This window comes from Terrapene carolina, unplaced genomic scaffold, assembly GCF_002925995.2.
Source record: "Terrapene carolina triunguis isolate 2854851 unplaced genomic scaffold, T_m_triunguis-2.0 Scaffold764, whole genome shotgun sequence".
Lineage (NCBI taxonomy): Eukaryota > Metazoa > Chordata > Testudines > Emydidae > Terrapene > Terrapene triunguis.
This window is the reverse complement of record NW_020665115.1, coordinates 377074-397355: the sequence shown is the minus strand read 5'-3', so window position 1 is coordinate 397355 and position 20282 is coordinate 377074. Positions and strand designations below refer to the sequence as shown.

At 42.6% G+C, this 20282-nt stretch overlaps 1 protein-coding gene across 1 annotated transcript; it reads right to left on the bottom strand.

Moving 5' to 3' along the window:
* Positions 1 to 1606: 1606 nt before the first annotated feature.
* On the bottom strand, positions 1607 to 19331 carry LOC112118340 (zinc finger protein RFP-like). The gene is made up of 6 exons (XM_029913647.1): positions 18986 to 19331; positions 15073 to 15495; positions 6419 to 6442; positions 5540 to 5566; positions 5085 to 5111; positions 1607 to 2852 (listed from the first exon to the last, which is right to left on the bottom strand). The coding sequence occupies exons 1-6, from the start codon at positions 19329 to 19331 to the stop codon at positions 2326 to 2328; spliced, it is 1374 nt and encodes a 457-aa protein (XP_029769507.1). The 3' UTR covers positions 1607 to 2325.
* Positions 19332 to 20282: the final 951 nt, after the last annotated feature.

The window sequence follows — 20282 nt, the reverse complement described above, 5'->3', positions numbered from 1 at the left end:
TCACAGGCAGAAACTTAAGCACCTAGAGGTAATTTACAGCAAAAATTACATGTCTAGATATTTCAGGCATCTGCATGGAAAGGGGGCAGCTGAGTGGGGGTTTTGTGAATCTCAGTGATGCTTAAAGGAGATATCAGAAAGGAAAAAATAAAATGCACAACTACAAAATGGAGAAATAATTGGCTAAGCAGTTGTACTGCATAAAAGGATCTGGGGTTATAGTGGGTCACAAATTGAATGAGAATCAACTGTGTGATGCTGTTGTGAAACAGACCAATGTCATTCTGGTATGTAAAAACAGGAGTGTCGTATGTAAGACATGAAAGGTAATTGTCCTGCTATACTCAGCACTGGTGAGTTCTCAGATTGTGTACTGTGTACAGTTGTGCATGCCACACTTTAGGAAAGAATGGAGAAATTAGAAAGAGTCCAGTAGAACACAACACAAATATTATAAGAGGTTTAGACAATCTGACCTTTGAGAACAGCTTAAAACAATTGGACACGTTTAGTCAAGACAAGACTGAGGAGTCATTCTGACAACAAAAAGAACAGGAGTACTTGTGGCACCTTAGAGACTAACAAATTTATTACAGCATAAGCTTTCGTGGGCTACAGCCCACTTCTTCGGATGCATATAGAGTGAAACATATATTTTATGGACTTTTATGCCCCACGAAAGCTTATGCTCTAATACATTTGTTAGTCTCTAAGGTGCCACAAGTACTCCTGTTCTTTTTGCGGATACAGCCTAACACGGCTGCTACTCTGAATTCTGACAACAGTTTTCAACCCTGCCATCCATATGTTTATATTATTCCATTTTATTAAATGTAGTTGGATTTTTCTATAATGTGGGCTCACTTCATTCCTTTGGATACATATGACATTACAATATGAAAATGGGAACAGAAATAAAGGTGACAAGTTTCAGAGGGGTAGCCATGATAGTCTTTTTCAATAAAAAACAATGAGTAGTCCTGTAGGACCATAAAGACTAACAAATTTATTTGGGCATAAGCTTTTGTGGGCTGGAACCCACTTCATCAGGGCTGGCTCTAGGTTTTTTGCCACCCCAAGCAAAACAAAAAACAAAAAAACCTCTGAGAGCGCAATTGTTGAAAAAAAAAAAAAAAAAAACCCCCACCTCCGAGAGCGCAAGTGTGCTGCCCCTGGAATTGTGCCTTCCCAAGCACATGCTTGGTTTGCTGGTGCCTAGAGCCAGTCCTGTCTTCACCACGCAGAGATTTCACCAGCTCCTGCAGCCCCTTTGTTCCATACAAGGATGCAAATGGGCTTTAGTCCACTCTCCTTAAAATAACTTTAAGTATAATTAAGATATGACTGCAATCAATACACAGTAAAATAAATAAATAAATAAAAACATTATATTTCTCTCTTTATGATATTTTTATTGTTGAGAGGATTTTAAAGATACACCACGATAACATGAGTAGTGATACCCTGAAATGTGAACCTAAAATTATGATTTTTAAGGTAAACCACCTTTTAGGGTTAAAGTCTAAGCTTTCACTCAGATTTTGATGTTAAAGCACCTGTTCGAATTTAGTCGTTACATCACCAATCAATAAAGTGAAACATCTGCTTGCAAAATATAGAAACTTAAAAAAAAATCTTGAGGAATTTTCATTTCTGTGTATGGCTAAATCATTCTGAGTGATTGTTTTCAAGCTGGAAATTAACTTAAAATCTAAGAAATTGTCATTAGTTATAATTGTGGCCTTGTTAAATATAAAACGTTCCATTATCCTGAATTATTAGGAAGATTTCATGTGACCATATAAGGATTACTATAATTTCACCACTGAAATCTTGGAGGCAGCTCATTGTTGGCATTTAAACTGTGTTTCAAACACCAGCTTTAGCTTTTGGTTTGTTTTTCTCCCCTTTGTACCAGCCTGGAATATAAGATTAGACCTAACTGAGACAAAGTTCAAGTAGTTTTGGCTGATAGGTAAATGGACTGCCATTACCTCAGCTTGTATATAGAGGAGTTACTTAATATTGTTTTTATTTAGTTATGCTGATAATTGAATTGATACGACAATTTTATATTTACATTTACTTATTTTATTTTTTTGTTTTATTTATATATTGTTATTATTATTTTGTCTTCCCTTTTCTCCATTACTTAGTTTTGATAATAAATTATGTACAACTGGAAAACGGAGTGGTTCAAATATTTCCTTCCCAGACATCAAGGTCCTGGGGGACAAAGAATAAAGTTATCAATGAGATTTCCTAGTGGTGGTTACCTAGTGGTTCATGGACTTTATCTGTAGTTCTCACAACATTTTAAAATGATTAGTCTTCTTTTATAGAACAAATTCTCATTGATGTTTCTTTGTGGGAATTTTTAAAGAATGGATAAACAGCACCTGAGAATGAACAATCATTAAATGTGAACAACACAGACATGTCAGTTACATTGAAAAAAGTCACCTGCCCATCTTGGTAATTAAGGTAAACTCCAATTTTCTTGACCTTTTTCTGCACTAGGACCCGGGTCCATGGGTCTGTTTTTGCCCAACAATCTTTCCCACTCACACCCAGAGCCCAGAATCCCTCTTTAGGGGACAAGGAAAGTTTTCCTTTTCTCTTTATGGATTTTCTGGCCACTCCCAGGTCCCAGTCAGTGCTGCTCCCAACATCCACCTCCCAGTAGTGCTTTCCAGAGGAGAATCTTTCAGAGCCCAACACACAGACAGTCGAATCGAACCTCTCTGGCTTTTGATGAACTTTCTGAGGTTGGGCTTCATGTTTCAAATTCTTCTTATCCCCAGAAATGGAGAGGTTGGGGTGGGCTGTGCCTGCATCAAGAATGATGTCACCTGCAAAGAGAGATTTTTAATTCTGAGAACCACTGGTATAATGACAGCTTGAGCTGGGAGAAGGGGAAGCATTGGGCCTAATTCTGCAGTTTCAATAGCAGTTTTCCCTAAGTTAGTCTTGCATGACTTAGCCCTTTCATCTTGTACATTGACTGTAGAGGTGAAACATTTCAGAAATGTGTTTGAAGTTTATGTAGAGTATTTGGCTCAGTATTTAGTTCATAGCTCAGAACTAGGATGAAAAGTTCATTTCAAAACACAGGCAGTGATTATTCAAATGAACTCAAAGGATAAGTTGTTGAAAACTCTCTCAAAAATGTAGTATTGTTACTTCTGTACAACTGTCATGATCCCTGTGTTACTAGTGCCTAGAGGCCTGAAAACATATTGTGCTGAGTGCTGCAGAAGAAGAGATGGACACAGTCCTTGATTAAAGAGCTTACAACCTGAGCAGACAAGGAAGTCATGAAATGAAAAGGACAGATAACCTTAAGGAAAGGGTGAGACCTTCAGTTCTTGTGGCACGTAGTCCTCCCCTCATTGGTTAAAGTCTTCACCAAAGGATCACACCCTTACTGACCAACTGTGCCCTTTCCTGCTCCAATAACCCAACAGTATTTTAATTGTTTAACTCTTCCCATTATAGCTGGTTATCCTCACTGTCCCCTGCATTTCATGCCCAAGGTCATTTTAATCCTAAACAGCTCCCAGTCCCAATCCCACTGCCCATCACACTTTCACTAGTCATTTCTGTTTGCACTTCTGCTGGTGTTGCCTGGTTCTAAATCATCCTGAGCCTCTCAAGCCCTGACCCCAGTTCCCATCCCAGGGCTGGCTCCAGGGTTTTGGCCGCCCCAAGCAGCCAAACAAACAAACAAAAAAAGCCGCGATCGCAATCTGTGGCGGCAATTTGGCGGGAGGTCCTTCGCTCCGAGCAGGAGTGAGGGACCGTCTGCCGAATTGTCGCCGAACAGCTGGACCTGCCACCCCTCTCCGAAGTGGCCGCCCCAAGCACCTGCTTGGTAAGCTGATGCCTGGAGCCGGCCCTGCCCCATCCCAGTGCTGTTCCAGGTGTGGCTGCCTCTCTCAGGAGAGTGGGGACTGGTTGGGTCCTCCCCAATGAAGAAGGCTGAAGGTCTGCGCTTACATGTACTTAAGGAGCATGGAGATCACAGAGTGCCTCGCACTGAATGTTTAGAGTGCAAGGGGGCTCAGCAGGTCTGGGCAGCCTGTTACCCTTGACCTGGTGCTGCTCCAATTTACTGTTTTCGTATCTCTGTTAATACCGCTGTGTCCCTGATCATGCCCACAGTCACCATCACCTCTATCATGAGTTTAATCAGAGCCACCATCACCACTATTGGCTCCATCAGAATTGTGAGCATCAGTCACCATCATCACCATAGCAACATCTTACCACTGCTGTCACCTTCTCTTCAACTCCTACTGACAACATTCCCACCATTATCCCTTCCACCATCACCACCACCAAATCGCCAGCATTGTTGCAACCACCATTCCTGCCACCACATCTTCTGTACCTTCATTGTTGCCCAAACCCTGAGGTCTTTCCTCAGTCAAAAATTACGGAAGACCTGATCCTGATCTCACTGACTCCAGAGTAACTCCACAGAATTCACTGGAATTACACCAGTGTGAAGCTGCTGAGAGATCAGAATCAGGCCCTAAAATAAACGGGAGATTTTCTGAAGTGAGGGACAAATCAAGTGATCGCCTCAGGATTTGGCTCTAAGATGACAAGTTTGTGACCCAGATGCTGAGCTGCAGGTGAGGCTCCACCTGTGTGTCTGACCTCCCCCAATCCTTGGGATATGTGTTATTGTTAGAACAGTCTCTAGGCTAGTCAAAACTACAGCAGCTGTCCAGGATCCAAGTGGCTGCCCTGCAGCTGGGGATAACTAGGACATAGGAGGGACCCATATCCCATTTTTTCAACTGTACCAGCCACACGCTGTACCTGAAACCAGGAGGGAGGTGGTAAAGAATTGGTGTGGATTACCGTGTACTGGGGGAATCTTGCAGGGACTGAGCTGGCTTTAGGGCTGCTTTGAGCCATTGACGCAATTCAAAGAAGCCTGATTGTCCTAGAGGATATGGACCCATGTTCGTAGTGTATTTACAGTATTAATAATTTCATTCCTTATTTTGTTCAGGATCTCACACTGCACTTGTCAGTGCAGTAACTGGGTACCACTTTGTGTATTCTTTTACCTGCATTGTTGCGAGCCCTTCTCCAATCTGAAATCAAAATAAGAAACAAACATTGATTGAGATGATGCACCTACTGCTGATTTTTCTTCTTCTGGCTGAAGGACTCTTTCAGTCTGAGGGTAAGTGAAGATGTCAGACAACGCATGGAACAATTTACTTGTGCAACAGGCAAATTGCAGAAATTAAAATGCACAAAAATGGCACTTCAGTGTTCACTCACAAATGACATAACCAATATGCATGTACTTTATGAGCACAGGAATTGCCAGACTGGATCAGAACCGGGGTCTATCTAGTCTACTATCCTGTCCCCAATAGTGGCTAGTGCCACCTGCTTCAAAGAAAGGTACATTTTCCATCCTTCCCTGTACAGAACACTGCTATATTGACTATGATCTAGTACATGATTACTAGAGAATGGTTTCTTTCATTAACTGCAAATGCATTTTTCTTACCTATTTCAGTTCTTAGTTTTTTCAGTTCTGAAAAGAAGACAGTAAAAAGATCAGAAAAAAATCAGTTTATACATGAGCTTTCTGGTTCCAGTAAGGCCTTGTTTACACAGGGGGGAAATCGCAACATAACTATATCCCACATGTGGCCTCTCTATTCCAAAATAAAAGTGATTTCATTCTAGAATAATTACTGCACTTCCACAGTAATTATTCTGCAATAAAGTCACTTTTGTTTCAGAATAATGTCCACAGAGGGAGTTATTGTGGAATAGCTATAGTTGAATAGTTATTCTGCTATAGCTAGGTAGGACAATACCCAACATAGAAAAGCCCTCAGAGCCATTATTTTATCTCTTTTAAATGGAACAAGGCATTGAGGCCAAAGAAACTGTAGGATCTTAGACCACAAAGAGAACCTTTTCCCACACTGGAGACTTCCAACACAAACTGGATTTTCCCCAGAGGCTTTAATGATACTACAAGTTGGATGCTGTCCTTTAGCACACCATGTGAGCAACATGATTAGTAATTCCAACAAAGCTACCAAACTAATACAAGTGTGTTTGTGTGTGTGTGTGTGTGTGTGTGTGCGCACACGCATACACTGATCACTTTTTCAACAATTACTACTAAAGCAGTATACTCACATTTGAAAACTGGCAACACAGACAAAATTTCTGTCTCTTAGGATTGACATTGTATAAAAAACACCACCACCACACAACAATGCACATTTAAAGTTTCTTCTTCCCCTACAGTGGCAGCTCTCTGCATTTGGGGCATAAAATATTCATGTGATGTCTCATCTGTTTTCTGTCCATTTGGCAAAGTGAGACTTGACCCTGATTGACACTTTGGTAGAAATATAGGAAACCTTACCTGCTTCAAAACGCTTTTCAGTGTCTAAATGTAGGGAAGAAAACAGATAACATTTCTCAGTGATTAAATGCATGTTTCTTTCTTTTTCTGTACTACATCCTCACAGAAACACATGCACATATGCATGCAGCCCAATCATGCTCCCATGGAAGTTGATAAACTCCTGTCGACTTCAATGGCAGCAGGATTGGGTCTGTCTGTGGATTCAAATAACCACAGGAATATTAGTCTTCAACACACAGTTTACACCCTGCTTCTCTGATGTTATCTTGTTGCAATAAGAATCTTAAAAATAAATCTAACAAAATACAAACACACAAATATCAACAGTTTCCTTGGGGAAGGGTGTATGTTATTGTGGCATAGGTGCTGGAGACAGTGGGGTAGAAGAGATAATTGCCCCTCCTCCCTTTTTTAAGCAGGGCAGCCATGCCCAGCCCCCTTTTTGAGAACATCGGTGCTTGGTTGTGGCTCAGCCGGGATGCCGAAGCCAGGGTTGGGCAGCAGAGCATGGAAGAGGAGCCTCCCCCAGCACCCCTCCCCCACACAGAGATGCTTGATCCTCACATTTTTCCAGGCCTTCTGGCACCACTATATTATGGTGACTTAGAAATGGAAACGTGCTCGAAATCACAATATAAATGCCTAGGGAAGTTAGAGTAGACATACTTTTTAGCATCTTTTTAACAGTTGCAGATACCCACTAGGCACAGTCTTGTAATCATGTCATTGGGAGGACTGAGTGTGCAATGACTCAGTAAGACCATGTTTAGATTAGGAAATATATGTGATGTTTTCAAAAGGTTAGCTCACACCTTTCAGTTAACAGGTTTTAAAGCATGCATTTGCACCTAGCACAGACAGAGTTTAACACCTTTAAAGATGTGTTAGCATTGACCACAACCTACTAATACATATTAAAACACAACCTGTGGTAGACATGCCCTAACAGGCAGATTAGAAATGTGATCCCTGAGGGATGGAATTAGTGAGGTTGTTTACACAGACCTTAAAGTGAAACTTAGCACCATTTTGAGCAATTCTCCTGGTTTCTACCATATTCCCCATGGCAGAAAGTGGGAATCTCAAACCAACATTCTCTTTCCAAAAGGAAGAAACACAGTGAGTGTAACTGCTGTAGCTATTGTATAGGACCAGGAGTTATGGGTTCTATTCTCACCTCTGTCACAGGTTCTTGTGTCACCCTAGACCAGTGTCTGAATACCAGTTTTCCTATCTCTAAAATGAAAAAAAAATAATACTCCGTCTCACAGGGACATTAGGAGGCTTCATTTATTACATGTTTAGAAAGTGTTTGGAGCTCCTCGTGTTGTGGCTGATTTTGATGGGATGAAATATCTTACTGGGAGAAGGGAAGATAACTTATCTTTACCCAGCACTTAAATGGAAGGCTTTTTAGATGGTGCTGGTTAGGAAGAAGGTGTGAAGTTTTGAGCTTAGCTGGCTTCTGATGAAGAGGAACTGAATGGTTCTCCACAATGACTTGAAGAAAACGTTGTTTGTTGGACCTTGAAGCCATTGGTTCATAACTCTATTGCACAACTAATTTGTAATCTCTGATGTATTATAAGGGCTTCTCCCTTACCTTCAATCTTTCCCATTCAGTTTATATCAGTAATTTCCCCATAATTGCTGACATCCACTCTCTGTAATGCTCTCCTCTTGGCTTGCCTTAAATACATTCCAATTCCTCCTTTTGAGACCAATCTTTTCACATAACCAGCATTTCACTCAACTGATTCTTTTGTGTGCCAAATCATTTTGTTTTACAAGCTGTGTATGTGATATTTTATCAAAGTGTTAAAAATATCTTGAAGCATGTTGGAAATGAAGGTTACTCACCTGTAACTAGAGACCTTAGAATGGCCTCTGAACGTTCACACTCATGCAATGCCCAAGTGGTGCAGTCTGGACTGGTGAACATTTCCAGAAGCAGTGCCCATTGGAATGTTTTTGTGTCCTCTGCGCTGATAGCTTTGAATGCTCTTCAGCTGTTAAGAGGACTTTGAGGAAGGGCAGGAGGGGAGTGTGAACATGCAGAGGCCATCCTGAAGAACTCCAGCTACAGGTTAATAAATTTCTTTCCTTGTTCCAGTGGTCTCTTCACATTCCTGCTCATAGGAGTTTAGGAAGCAGGATGGTGAGATGAGGCGGACTAGTTCAACAGCGATTGTAGTACTGCTTATCCAAATTTGTCATCCATTTTAGATGTCAGGTGTAAGGAGGGATGTTTTATTATATGTGAATTGAACTTCACATGGCAACTCTGCAGATTGTAATTATCTCTAAGGCAGGCCATGGAAGTGACTTTAGTCCTAGCTGAGTGTGCTCTAAGTCCCTCTGGGAGAGGGAATGAGGTCTTTTTGTAATACTTCTGAATAAAAACCCTAATCCATTTAGATAGACATTCGGATACATTTGTATTTTACAATTAAATGAGTGAAGATCAGACAAAAAACAGTCTAGGTGACTCTATATTTCTTAGATCTCTTTAGGTAAAAAGCTAAAGACCTAGTTTGCATTTAAGGTGTGTAGTTCAACATCTCTTAGGTGGGAGTGAGGTCTAAAGAAGAATACTGGCAAGTTCAGAGGCTGATTGAGATGATTTTTTTTAACAAAATGAGAAGGAAATTAGTGTGAAGAATCACTTCATCCTTGTGAAAATCATACTTGAGATGTCAGCCAGAGGAGCCTGTAGTTCACGCACTCCCCCAGATGATATAGTGGCTATGACAAAGGCTGTCTTGAGTTACAGATAAAACAGGGAAAATTCTTCCATAAATTTGAAAGGGAGTTGCATATAGGGTTGGCTGGAAATGAAGAATTCGGTTAAAAAAATTAGGTTTTCACCTTTGCTTTCATTCTGATGGGAAGTGAGACCTTTCAAATTTTTTCACATCTAACAAGCCCACTCCAGAATAGCCAATAGCCCTATAGTTATAGTATTCTCCTTGTATGTTGGAGACCCACATTTGAGCCCCTGTTCCACCTCATTTTGAGTAGGGACCTGAATGTGGATTTCCCACATTCCCAGTGAGTGCCGTAACCACCCAGTTATTGGCTATTCTAGAGTTGGGAAGCTAGCATTCTTTCTCTTTCTTCCTCTGGTTTTGAAGAGCAGTTCCATCCTAGCCTTGAGAAACTTTCCCAACAAAAGTTTAGTTGAAAATGAAAATTTTAAATTTTGACATATCAGCATATATTAGATCTGGTAGCATATGTTTTATGTGAATCAGATTAATGGCTCCTAACTGGAGGATACATATAGAATCATAGAATATTTGGGTTGGAAGAGACCTCAGGAGGTCATCTAGTCCAATCCCCTGCTAAATCATCCCAGCCATTGTCAAGCCAGGCCTTAAAAACCTCTAAGGATGGAGATTCCACCACCTCCCTAGGTAACCCATTCCAGTGCTTTACCACCCTCCTAGTGAAATAGTGTTTCCTAATATCCAACCTAGACCTCCCACACTGAAACTGGAGACCATTGCTTCTTGTTCTGTCATCTGCCACCACTGAGAACAGCCTAGCTCCATCTTCTTTGGAGGATGAACTAGCCTCTATGAACTAGCCCTTCTGAGAACATCATCATAACATGGTTGAACATAGTGTTTTGCTTATTTAAAGGATTCTAAGGCCCAGAACACTGGTCCCTACCCTATAAGTATCCCAATTCAGGAATTCTCTGCATTAGGCTGTATTTACTAATCGTTGGCACTCCACATCTATAGAACTCCAGATATTCATGGAAACTACCCCCTTAATAAACACGCATATGTATATAATGCTTACATAGGAAAATATAACACTGGGAGATTGATAGACCATGTTTGTTATGGCAGATATTTCCTATTGGGGAATCAACAGGGAAGAATGATTATGGATGGAAGAAGAACCCATTGAATGATATTATCTAGAAAAATTGTTGGTGCTCTCAGCTGTAAATAATCATGCCTTCATCGATCAATCAGGTAAACTTGGAAGGTATGCATATTAAAAGAAATGGCATCAGAACATATCCTTCTCAGATAATATTCTTGGCAAAGATGGGTGCATTTGTCTATATAAGGACAGAAGACTTGGAACTTAGTTGTGGCCTGAAAGTGTGCATCCCACCCGTTACAGTGAAGAAGAGACACAAAGCCAGCACTTTACCTTACATCAAAAGTGATAATGTAGCTTTCTGTATAATACTCTACTAATCTCTGATGGATAATGTTTGATTAAGCAATTATGGTTGAGCATGTTATTCGGCAATCTAGAATCATCCTTAACTTCAGTCAGGCAACATTTGTAGTTACCCCGTTCCTGAGTTAAAACATTGAGAGGCTGGCTGGGTAGCTGGCCAGAGGTGTGACTAGCTCAATCAGGGCACAGCTGGTCTGATAGAAGTGCAGGCTGAGGCAAAGCTAGAGCAGTCTCTCTCCAGTTTTGGAGGGAGAAGGACCTAGCTGCCTGGGAATAGGGTACCTGAAGCAGAACAGTGCTGGGAAACATGACCAAACTCTGGCAGAAGAGTCTAAGGCTTTGAATGATGCCCCAAGTACATGCTTGGGCACTTTCTGTGCTTTTGTGAGAAAGTTTGGTGAGGAGGACCCCTGCACTGAGCCCTGGTGGGCAGCACCAGGGCATAGTTGCCCCTCTCACAGGAAGTGGGTGGGAGGGCAGGAAGTATAAAGGGTGGTCCAGAAAGCTCAGAAGGGAGGCAACCACTGGAGATGCGAGGCATCTCCCATGGCCTCCCAAGTTGGGAAATGGCAGAGGGTGCCAAGGGAACAGATGACTGGCCTGGGCCACCAGGGCTGCTAGCTGATCCTGGATGCCCTGGACATTACAGCCACGTTGTCCCCCTTTGAACTCTTGTATAGACGCCAGCCCCGCGGGGTACTGGATTTGATGAGAGAGGCCTGGGAGAACACACCCCTCAACTTCCCAGGGACTTCTCCGATTTGTGCTGCAATTGTGAGACTGGCTTAACCGTGCCGAGACCCGTGCCCGAGAGAATCTTCAGGTGGCCCAAGGGATCCAGGAGTGGTGCTATAACCACGGGGACCGAACGAGAACCTTTGTGCCTGGGGATCGAGTACTTCTACTCCTCCCATCAGAGGAGTCGAAGCTCCTGGACCAGTGGCAAGGCCCTTACAAAATCATCCATCAGCTGGGGCCTGTCACATATGAGGTTCACCAGCTTGACTGGAGGAAGAAGAAACAGGTGTACCATGTGAACCTCCTGAAACACTGGCATGCCCGGGAAGGATTGATAATTGCCCCCTACCCTCCCAAAGTGGACCCAAGTGCCTGAGCTGGACAAGACGGAGGAGCCCCAATTGGGTGACATTCTGTCGGCTGATCAGCAGAAACAAGCTCGGTGCCTGTTGGAAACCTTCTGGAAGACCTTAACCGCACTCCCTGGCAAGACCACCGTCGTATGGCACATGATCCAAACAAACCCTGGACAGGTGGTCCGTGAAGAGACCTGCCCGCTCCCGCGGCACATGTGGGAGATTGTGGAGAAGGAGGTCCAAACGATGGTAGCATTGGTAGTCATTGAGCGGTCGTGAAGAAAGTAGAACAGCCCCATTGTACTGGTCCCAAAACCCAATGGGAGCCATCGCTTCTGTATCAACTTTTGGAAGGTAAATGCAATCTAAACGTTTGACGCCTATCAGATTCCCCGGATTGATGAGCTCCTTGACTGTCTTGGAACTGCCAATTATATCACCAAACTTGATCTCACAAAAGGGTATTGGCAGATAGCCCTGCACCCATGCTCCATAGAGAAGATGGCGATCGCTACTTGTCACGAGGTGTGGGGGGACACAAGGCCCTGCACCCCCCGGCTTCCTGCGATTCACCATGACTCTCAGCCAGCCAGTAAAGTGGAAGGTTTATTTAGACGACAGGAACACAGTCCAAGACAGGTCTTGCAGGCACAGACAACAGGACCCCCTCAGTTAGGTCCATCTTGGGGTCCCAGGGCACCCCAGCCCCCTTGGGAGATCAGAGCCCCGTCTGCCTCCCAGCCATTCCCCCAGCCAGCTCTGAACTGTCTCTCCAGCCTTTGTTCAGTGTCCCGGGCAAAGGTGTCACCTGGCCTCTAACCCCTTCCTGGGTTCTCATGTTACATGCTCAGGTATTCTCCCTCATGGCCAGTCTCCCATCCCCCAATGCAGACCATCCTAGCCACACTCCCCTCTCAGCATTCAAAGACCACATTAAGAACAGTTCCAGTTCATCACACTACTCCAACAAGAATGTATCAATTTGTCCTTTGGCCTCCATGGGGCTCCGGCTAACTTTAATCACATGACGGAGCACCTCCTGACTGTTTGTTTGCCGCATAGGCCTGAGCCCTAGACTTTTTGCTGTCCCGCCCTGATCCCGGGGTCTGGAATAATTGACCCTTTGCCTCTCAGCCTACACACAGGACTGAGATTTAGACTCATTGTTGCCCCGCCCTGATCCTGGAACAATTGAGAGTTTGTTTACCGTCCAGACTGAGCACAGGCCTGGGCCCCAGCTGCGAGCAGACTCCTCTTCATTCCTCACGGCGGCCAGCATACGGTTGACATAGTGAGGTGGTGGAGCCTGCCGAGGACCAGCAGTGTGAGGGCCCCCACAGTGAATCAGTACAGAAGGGGATTAGACAATCTTCATTTCTCTTCTGGCAAGTATTGAACAAATACATTAATCTTTTCCCTCAGGTGGAAATGATAACGAGCCATTACTGCCTGATAATCAGTGAAGAAGCAGCAGCAGGAGCAGAAAAACACCTTTCCCCTTGGTGTATAAATCTTCCTTCCATCTCTATGCATCAGGGAAGAGTGAGTCTGGCCAGATCTAAACTTGTTACTTGTTACTAGCTGCAGCCATGAGTATCACATTTGTTATAGGATGGGAATAAAAATACAAAAAATCCTTCCTGTGGGACCTGATAAAGTTTGTTTGCTTTCTTGGAGACAGGGAGATAGGAGGCAGGAGATGATCAAATAGCCTTTGCAGACTGCAAAACTCCTTCCAAAATGGAAAGCAATCCCCTAATCCTGGACATAGCTCCCAATGTGTCAAATACAAAATATGCATGTGTGCAGGCTGGGGAATTCTAAATGGCCACCGAAAGTATAGTCAATGTGGTTACTAAATGATCTTCAAGGTCATGGAACTGTAAGGCATCCTCAGAAGAAAAGGAAACTGAAGCCACACCCACTTTCTCATCAAGTGATAAGTCTGGATCGAAATCTATGTTCAGTTGCTCTTGTTCCAAAGCAGGAGCTGGTTCTTCATCCTCTTGCTCAAAGAGGGTATCCTGTACCACAATCGGCACCATTGGATCAGGAAGAGACCCATCTGAGGACTTATTACCCCTGGATCCTCTTCAGACAATACTTAGTCCCTCCGTGATTTTAGACAGGTAATCAAAAAACAGTTGTGGTTTGATCTCGTAGGGCCCAAAATGTCAACGGCTGCCACACTTTCAACTACGTGGCATCCAGGATTATACGCAGTGAGGGTATTGGTCAGCATAACCCAAGATGAACCAGGTCACCCGATTCTTCCTCTATCCTCCTCTGCAAGGCAGCACAGTCCACACATGCGATTATATAAAGAGCAACTTAACGGAGAAAGTTTCAGTTAGCACCTGTTAAAACATATTAAGAATTTTAGTCCTTTTCTTTTTGTATCCAACAACAGTTGTGGTTAAATCTCGTAGGGCCCAAAAAGTCAACGGCTGCCACTCTTTCCACTAGGTGGCATCCAGGATCATAAGCGGTGAGGGCATTGGTTGGCATAACCCAAGATGAACCAGGTCTCCCGATTCTTCCTCTATCCTCCTCTGCAGGCGGACCTGGCCTTCGACCAGTTAGAGACACTAAGGGGACGTTTGGAGATGGCGCACGTGCGCTCCAGCAGGCACCTCTTGGAGAAGCTTCTACCATAAAGCTCCACAAGGCAGCACAGGAGAATTTTTGTGTTAGTACGTATTATCCCTTTTAGTCCTTTTCTTTCTGTATATTTCATTCATTTATATAATGTAACTATTCTTTAGAATCTTTATGATATTATCAAAGAGTATGGTGGATTCTAAGGCCCAGAACACTGGTCCTTAGCTCATAACTAACACCATTCAGGAATTCTATGCATTAGGCTGTATCTGCTAGTCCTTGGCTATAAAACTCCAGATATTCATGGAAACCACCCTCTAAACAAACAGGAATGTACAGAATGCTTTTCTTGAAAAATCGTTGCTGCTCTCAGCTGTAAACAATCATGCCTTCATCGATCAGTCAGGTAACCTGAGAACTGCAAGGGAATGACAGACCACTAAGCACGCGTACCTCTGCATTAACATAGTTTTTGTGCCATTGAGTAATACAGAAAGGGAGGAAGGAACACTCAGGTTCTTTTGATACTTCAAAAACTGTTAAAACTGGCTCTTTTGTTATTCTTTCCCTAATTAAAGTGGCTCCAGTAAGACTCCCGGAAGGTGTTCTTCTCAACGACAGAGAGGGCTTGTGTATGACTGATGCAAGTACAGCCTGATCTGACCCGTCCATGCTACTCTGGGGTAAAAAATAATATTTTATATAAATATTTCTCTGGATGTATGTCTTTTTAAAATGGTCTTCTCTTACCTGATTTCTCTAGCTGTTCTAATTTCTCTTCCAAATGACCGATTTCCACAGTGGGCTGTGAAGTTGAAAGTTTCTTCTCTAGGAGATCTTTCCATTGCTTCAACTCATCTGTGCTGGCAAACAGCATGCTGTGCAGAGTTTGGAGCTTATTTTCGATTTCCTGGGAAACTTTTTCATCAGTGGCGGACAACTGATTAGTCAGCTGTTTAATCTGTGTTTCCAGACCCGAGAGGGGATTTTGTAGCCGGGCTTCTATCTGTGTTTGGACACTTCCTAACTTCTCATCCAACAGCATCTCAGTTGCCCCCAGACTGTTTTTGATCTCCGCTTTCAACTGCTCTCCCATCTTCTTTTCCAATAATATCTCAGTTGCCTCCAGACTGTTTTTGATCTCTGCTTTCAACTGCTCTCCCATCTTCTTTTCTAATAAATAGGAAGAGAATAATAATAAAAATAAATAATAAACAAGAGTTCCTTTCAGTTAATTACAGATGTTTCTTAAAAGAACTTTTTTTTTTCATTGGGACGGGAAGGAGAATAACCCAGCGCTTTTATGAACAGCATGATTTTGAAGTCGGATATCTTTTCATTTCTGAAAGATGTAGCTCATCGCATCTCCTTCCCATGTGAGCTGGAAAGAGAAACAATCATGAAATACATTCCAATTACTTACTGGTTAGGTGAGGGATAATCATTATGGCCCACCAGATAGATGTAATGAAGAATACACCCATTCCATAGTCTTGACCCGTTTGGCACAGAAGTGGAACGAATGAGCTTCCCCTCTTATGTTCAGCTAATTTGTAGTGACTCTATTGCCCATTACCACCTGCACATGTTCCCTTCTACATGAGGGAGGAAGGATCTCAGAGCCAGATGGCTCCAAATTCCAACACATTGTGCTGGGAGCTCTTTTCTTGGAAAAGCCAGTGACTCTGAATTGGGAAACCAGCTCCCTGTCCTGAGCTGGATTCATCTGATGTTATTGTCTCGGATGGAGAAGAGGGAATGAACAGCATACCTTGGTGAATAGTTAATCTCTTCATCCGCCACCTCAACGAATGCAGTGTTCTGGAGCATGGTTATAAACCTAGGAAGACGGTCTCTATGGGGTGTGTAAACTGGCAACATACAATGCTGCATTGTTCGCATTCTCAGAAGAGCGGAGGGGGTTACATAAGTGATAGCTCCAATCAACCCCATCAGTCCCAAAGAGACAATGACCTTCTGCTATCGACAGGCTTGAATTTGGGAAATCACTGCTTATAATCTTAAAGTCCTGTTTCCAGAAGAAAGGCTCTCCCTTCACTGAGTCAGGGAAAAACACATGAAAAGAATCCACTGACTTGGGCAGAGATTAGACTTTGTAACCCTGAAAAGCAGCCTCTGATCTGAGAAGGGGGAGATTGCAACTTCGATGTGATGCAAGGGAACTTTAGCTGCTGAAAGTGGCTGCATGCAAATACTTTGCTACAATCACACACAAATTCACGCGCGCACAAAACCCAGCTCACTGTTGCTCCCAACCCAAATAGGAACACCTTGTATCAGGAATGGCATCTCAACACCAAGAACTTCAGGTACTTTTGGTGACTGCACTGGATAGCAATATGAAAACTCCCAGCCTTTCAGCTGAGGGTGGTGACCAATCTATAATTTTGTGTGAGGAAAATATGGAGGGCAACGTTAACTTTTGAAACTGGAATTTTCTGAAGTCTAAGATCAGATGCAAAGCACAATCTTTTTTCTGTATCGGAAAATACTTTGAATAGAACCCCTGACCCCAAATTTGTTTGGGTACGTCCTCCACCACTATTGTCAGGAATAGCTTTTGAACTTATATTTGTAAATCACTTTCTTGGAAAAGTCGCTTAAAAGGGAAGAGTAGGAGGAATTCGACAGGAAGAGTTTTTCATATTCTATGGTGTAACCCTGGTCTATAATTGCCTCTATCCATGTGTCTGATGTCATTAGCCTCCACTGGTTGATAAATTGGGCCAGCCTGACTCCTTATAACAAAGGAGACTAAACTTGTCTGGTTGGTCCATGACTCATAAGCATCACATCAAATGTTCAGCCTTGTTTCTGCTGAAGATGAAGAACAGGGAGCTAGTTCCCTCATCCTAGGGCTAGACCTGAAAGATCTGTTCTTCCGTTGAGACTGAAATGAAGTGTTCAGTTGCTGGTGCTGGTGCAGACACCTTTGGCTAGAGGAGAAATAAGATGAATGACCACTGTGAGGAATGCTGTCTCTGATAGATAAATGATGGAGTAGAAGGCCTCCTCCTGGTAATGGATAAAGTCCCAGAAAGCAACCCGTCTATCTAGTCTCCTTTAAATTTTCCAAGTGCTCTTCTATCTTGGAACTAATAATACCTCAGAGGGCTGGTCCTGTGCTCTAAATCTCATATCTGAAGCCAGTAGAGATAACCAGAGACAAGTATGTGTCCTCAAACAAACTCCAGATGACCAGACTCTGGCTGAAGAGTCTAAGGCTTTGAATGATCCCTCAAGTACATGCTTGGGCACTTTCTGTGCTTTTGTGAGAAGGACATTAGACAATCTTCATTCCCCCTCTCACAAGCGCTGGACAAATAGAGTCATCATTTCCTTCAGGTCAAAATGATAATAGGCCATTACTGACTGATAATCAGTGAAGCAACATCAGCAGAGCAGCAGAAAACTTTATCCTTGGTGCATAAATCTTCCTTCCCTCTCTATCTGTCATGGTAGAGTGAGTCTGGCCAGATCTAAACTTCTTACTAGCTGCAGCTATGAGTAGCACATTTTTTATAGGTTGGGAATGAAAATACAAAATTTCCTTCCTGTGGCACTTGATAAAGTTTGTTGGATTTCTGGGACACAGGGTGATAGGAGGGAGGAAAGGATCAAATAGCCTTTGTAGACTGCAAAACTCCATCCAAAATAGGAAGCAACCCCCTATTCCTGGAGATGGCTCCCAAAATGTCAAATACAGAATATGTGTGTGTGCGGGCTGGGGCATTCTCTGTGGGTGGGGGCCGGGAAGGGACTAAATGGCTGAGTATGGAAATAGGTGTACATTGTATGTACAACTGCCTAAATGACACACAATTCCTACCAACATCTGTATTCCGGTTCAAGGAACGGGGGGATTGAATTCCACAAAACTATGTTAATGCAGAATTAAGAGGCCTTGGAGGAATATTGTCCCCTTGCATAACATTGGAGTTGAGCAAAACTGAAACTTCTGAAAACCAGAAATGAACAATTGAAATTTCACATACAACTATGACGCTGATCTCTTTTAGCAATGCCCCAATATGCTCTGTTATACATACATACATACCTTTAGTCTGCCAAACCCACAGTTGCTGAAACATAAAGCACTTCAACTATTTCTTCAACCCACCCCTTCTTACCCATATGATTCCACCTAAATCTTTTAAAGGAAAGGGGAGGGTTTCCCATGTCACCTGCTCTCAAGGATCTTCAAACAATACCTCAACATACTTACACTGACTTTCAGCATTATAAGATGCAGGAGATGCCAGATCCTGGTGTATTCTCAAACACTTAGCCATAAACACATAGGTATATTGGGGCATTACTGAAAGAGGACAGAGGGAAATTTGCATGGGCTGCCTGAGTTATGCATTTCTGGTTTGAAAAAAAAATGAGTTTTGCACAATTCAACATTCTGCAAGGGAATGACATACCATTAAACAACTTTACCTCTGCATTAACAGTTTTTGTGCCATTGAGTAATACACAAAGGGAGGAAGGGACATTCAGGTTGTCTTTCTATGTCAAAAACTGTCAAAACTGGCTAAAAGAATCTTTTTTTTAATCCTCCCCATATTAAATTGAATATATGTATGTATGTATGTATGTATGTATGTATGTATGCATTTTTGAAATTGTCTTCTCTTACCTGATTTCTCTAGCTGTTCTAATTTCTCTTCCAAATGACCGATTTCCACAGTGGGCTGTGACGTTGAAAGTTTCTTCTCTAGGAGATCTTTCCATTGCTTCAACTCATCTGTGCTGGCAAACAGCATGCTGTGCAGAGTTTGGAGCTTTTTTTCTATTTCCTGGGAAACTTTTTGATCAATGGAGGACAATTGATTAGTCAGCTGTTTAATCTGTATTTCCAGACGCAAGAGGGGATTCTGTTGTTGTGCTTCTAAGTGTGTTTGGGCACTTCCTAATTTCTGATGCAGTAACATCTTAGTTTCCCTCAGTCTGGTTTTCATCTCCACCTTGAACTGCTCTTCCATCTTCCTTTCTAATAATAATAAAGAGAATAATAAAAATAATGGTTTTTTTTCAAATATTTACAGATGTCTGTTTAGAGGTCATTTTTTTCACTGAGATGGGAAGGAAAATAACCCAGCGCTTTTATGAACAGGTTAATATTGAAGGCAATATTTTTTCATTTGTGAAAGATGAAGTTCATCACATCTAATGCCCATGTGACCTGGAAAGAGAAAACAATTCATGCAAGACATTCCAAATTATTTACTAGTTATGTGGGGGAAATCATTAGGGGCCACCAGATAGATATAATGAAGAAGACACCAATCCCATTGTCTGACCCCTTTGGCAGATAAATGGAATGAGTGAGTATGTTCATGTAATTTGTAGTACTTATATTGTCCATTACCATCTGCACAATGTTCCCTTGTACATGAGAGAGGAATGAGTAAGCAAGACATGAAAAGTAATTCTTCCACTATACTCTGCATTGATTATGCCTCAACTGGAGTATTGTGTCCAGTTCTGGGCACTACATTTTGGGAAAGATATGGACAAATTGGAGAGAGTACAGAGAAGAGCAACAAGGATGATTAGGCGTCTGGAAAAGATGACCTATGAGGGAAGATTGAAAAAAATGGGTTTGTTTAGTCTGGAAAAGTGAAGACAGAGAAGGGACATGATAACCATTTAGAAATACCTAAAAGGTTGTTACAAGGAGGATGGAGAAAAATTGTTCTCCTTAACCTCTAATGATAGGACAAGAAGCAGTGGGCTTAAATTGCAGCAAGGGAGGTTTAGTTTGGACGTTAGGAAAAAACTTCCTAACTGTCAGGGAGGTTAGGCACTGGAATAAATTGCCTAGGGAGGTTGTGAAATCTCCATCATTGGAGATTTTTAAGAGCAGGTTAGACAAACACCTGTCAGGGATGTTATAGATGGTGCTGGCCCTGCCATGAGTGAAGGGGACTGGA

Coding starts and splice junctions, on each gene's coding strand:
- LOC112118340 (XM_029913647.1), bottom strand. CDS start 19,331: ATGGAAGAGCAGTTCAAGGTGGAGATGAAAACCAGACTGAGGGAAACT. Junction 6,443..15,072: donor AGAACAGCTAGAGAAATCAG/GTAAGAGAAGAC, acceptor CCCTACATTTAG/ACACTGAAAAGCGTTTTGAA. Junction 5,567..6,418: donor TGAAAAGCGTTTTGAAGCAG/GTAAGGTTTCCT, acceptor TCTTCTTTTCAG/AACTGAAAAAACTAAGAACT.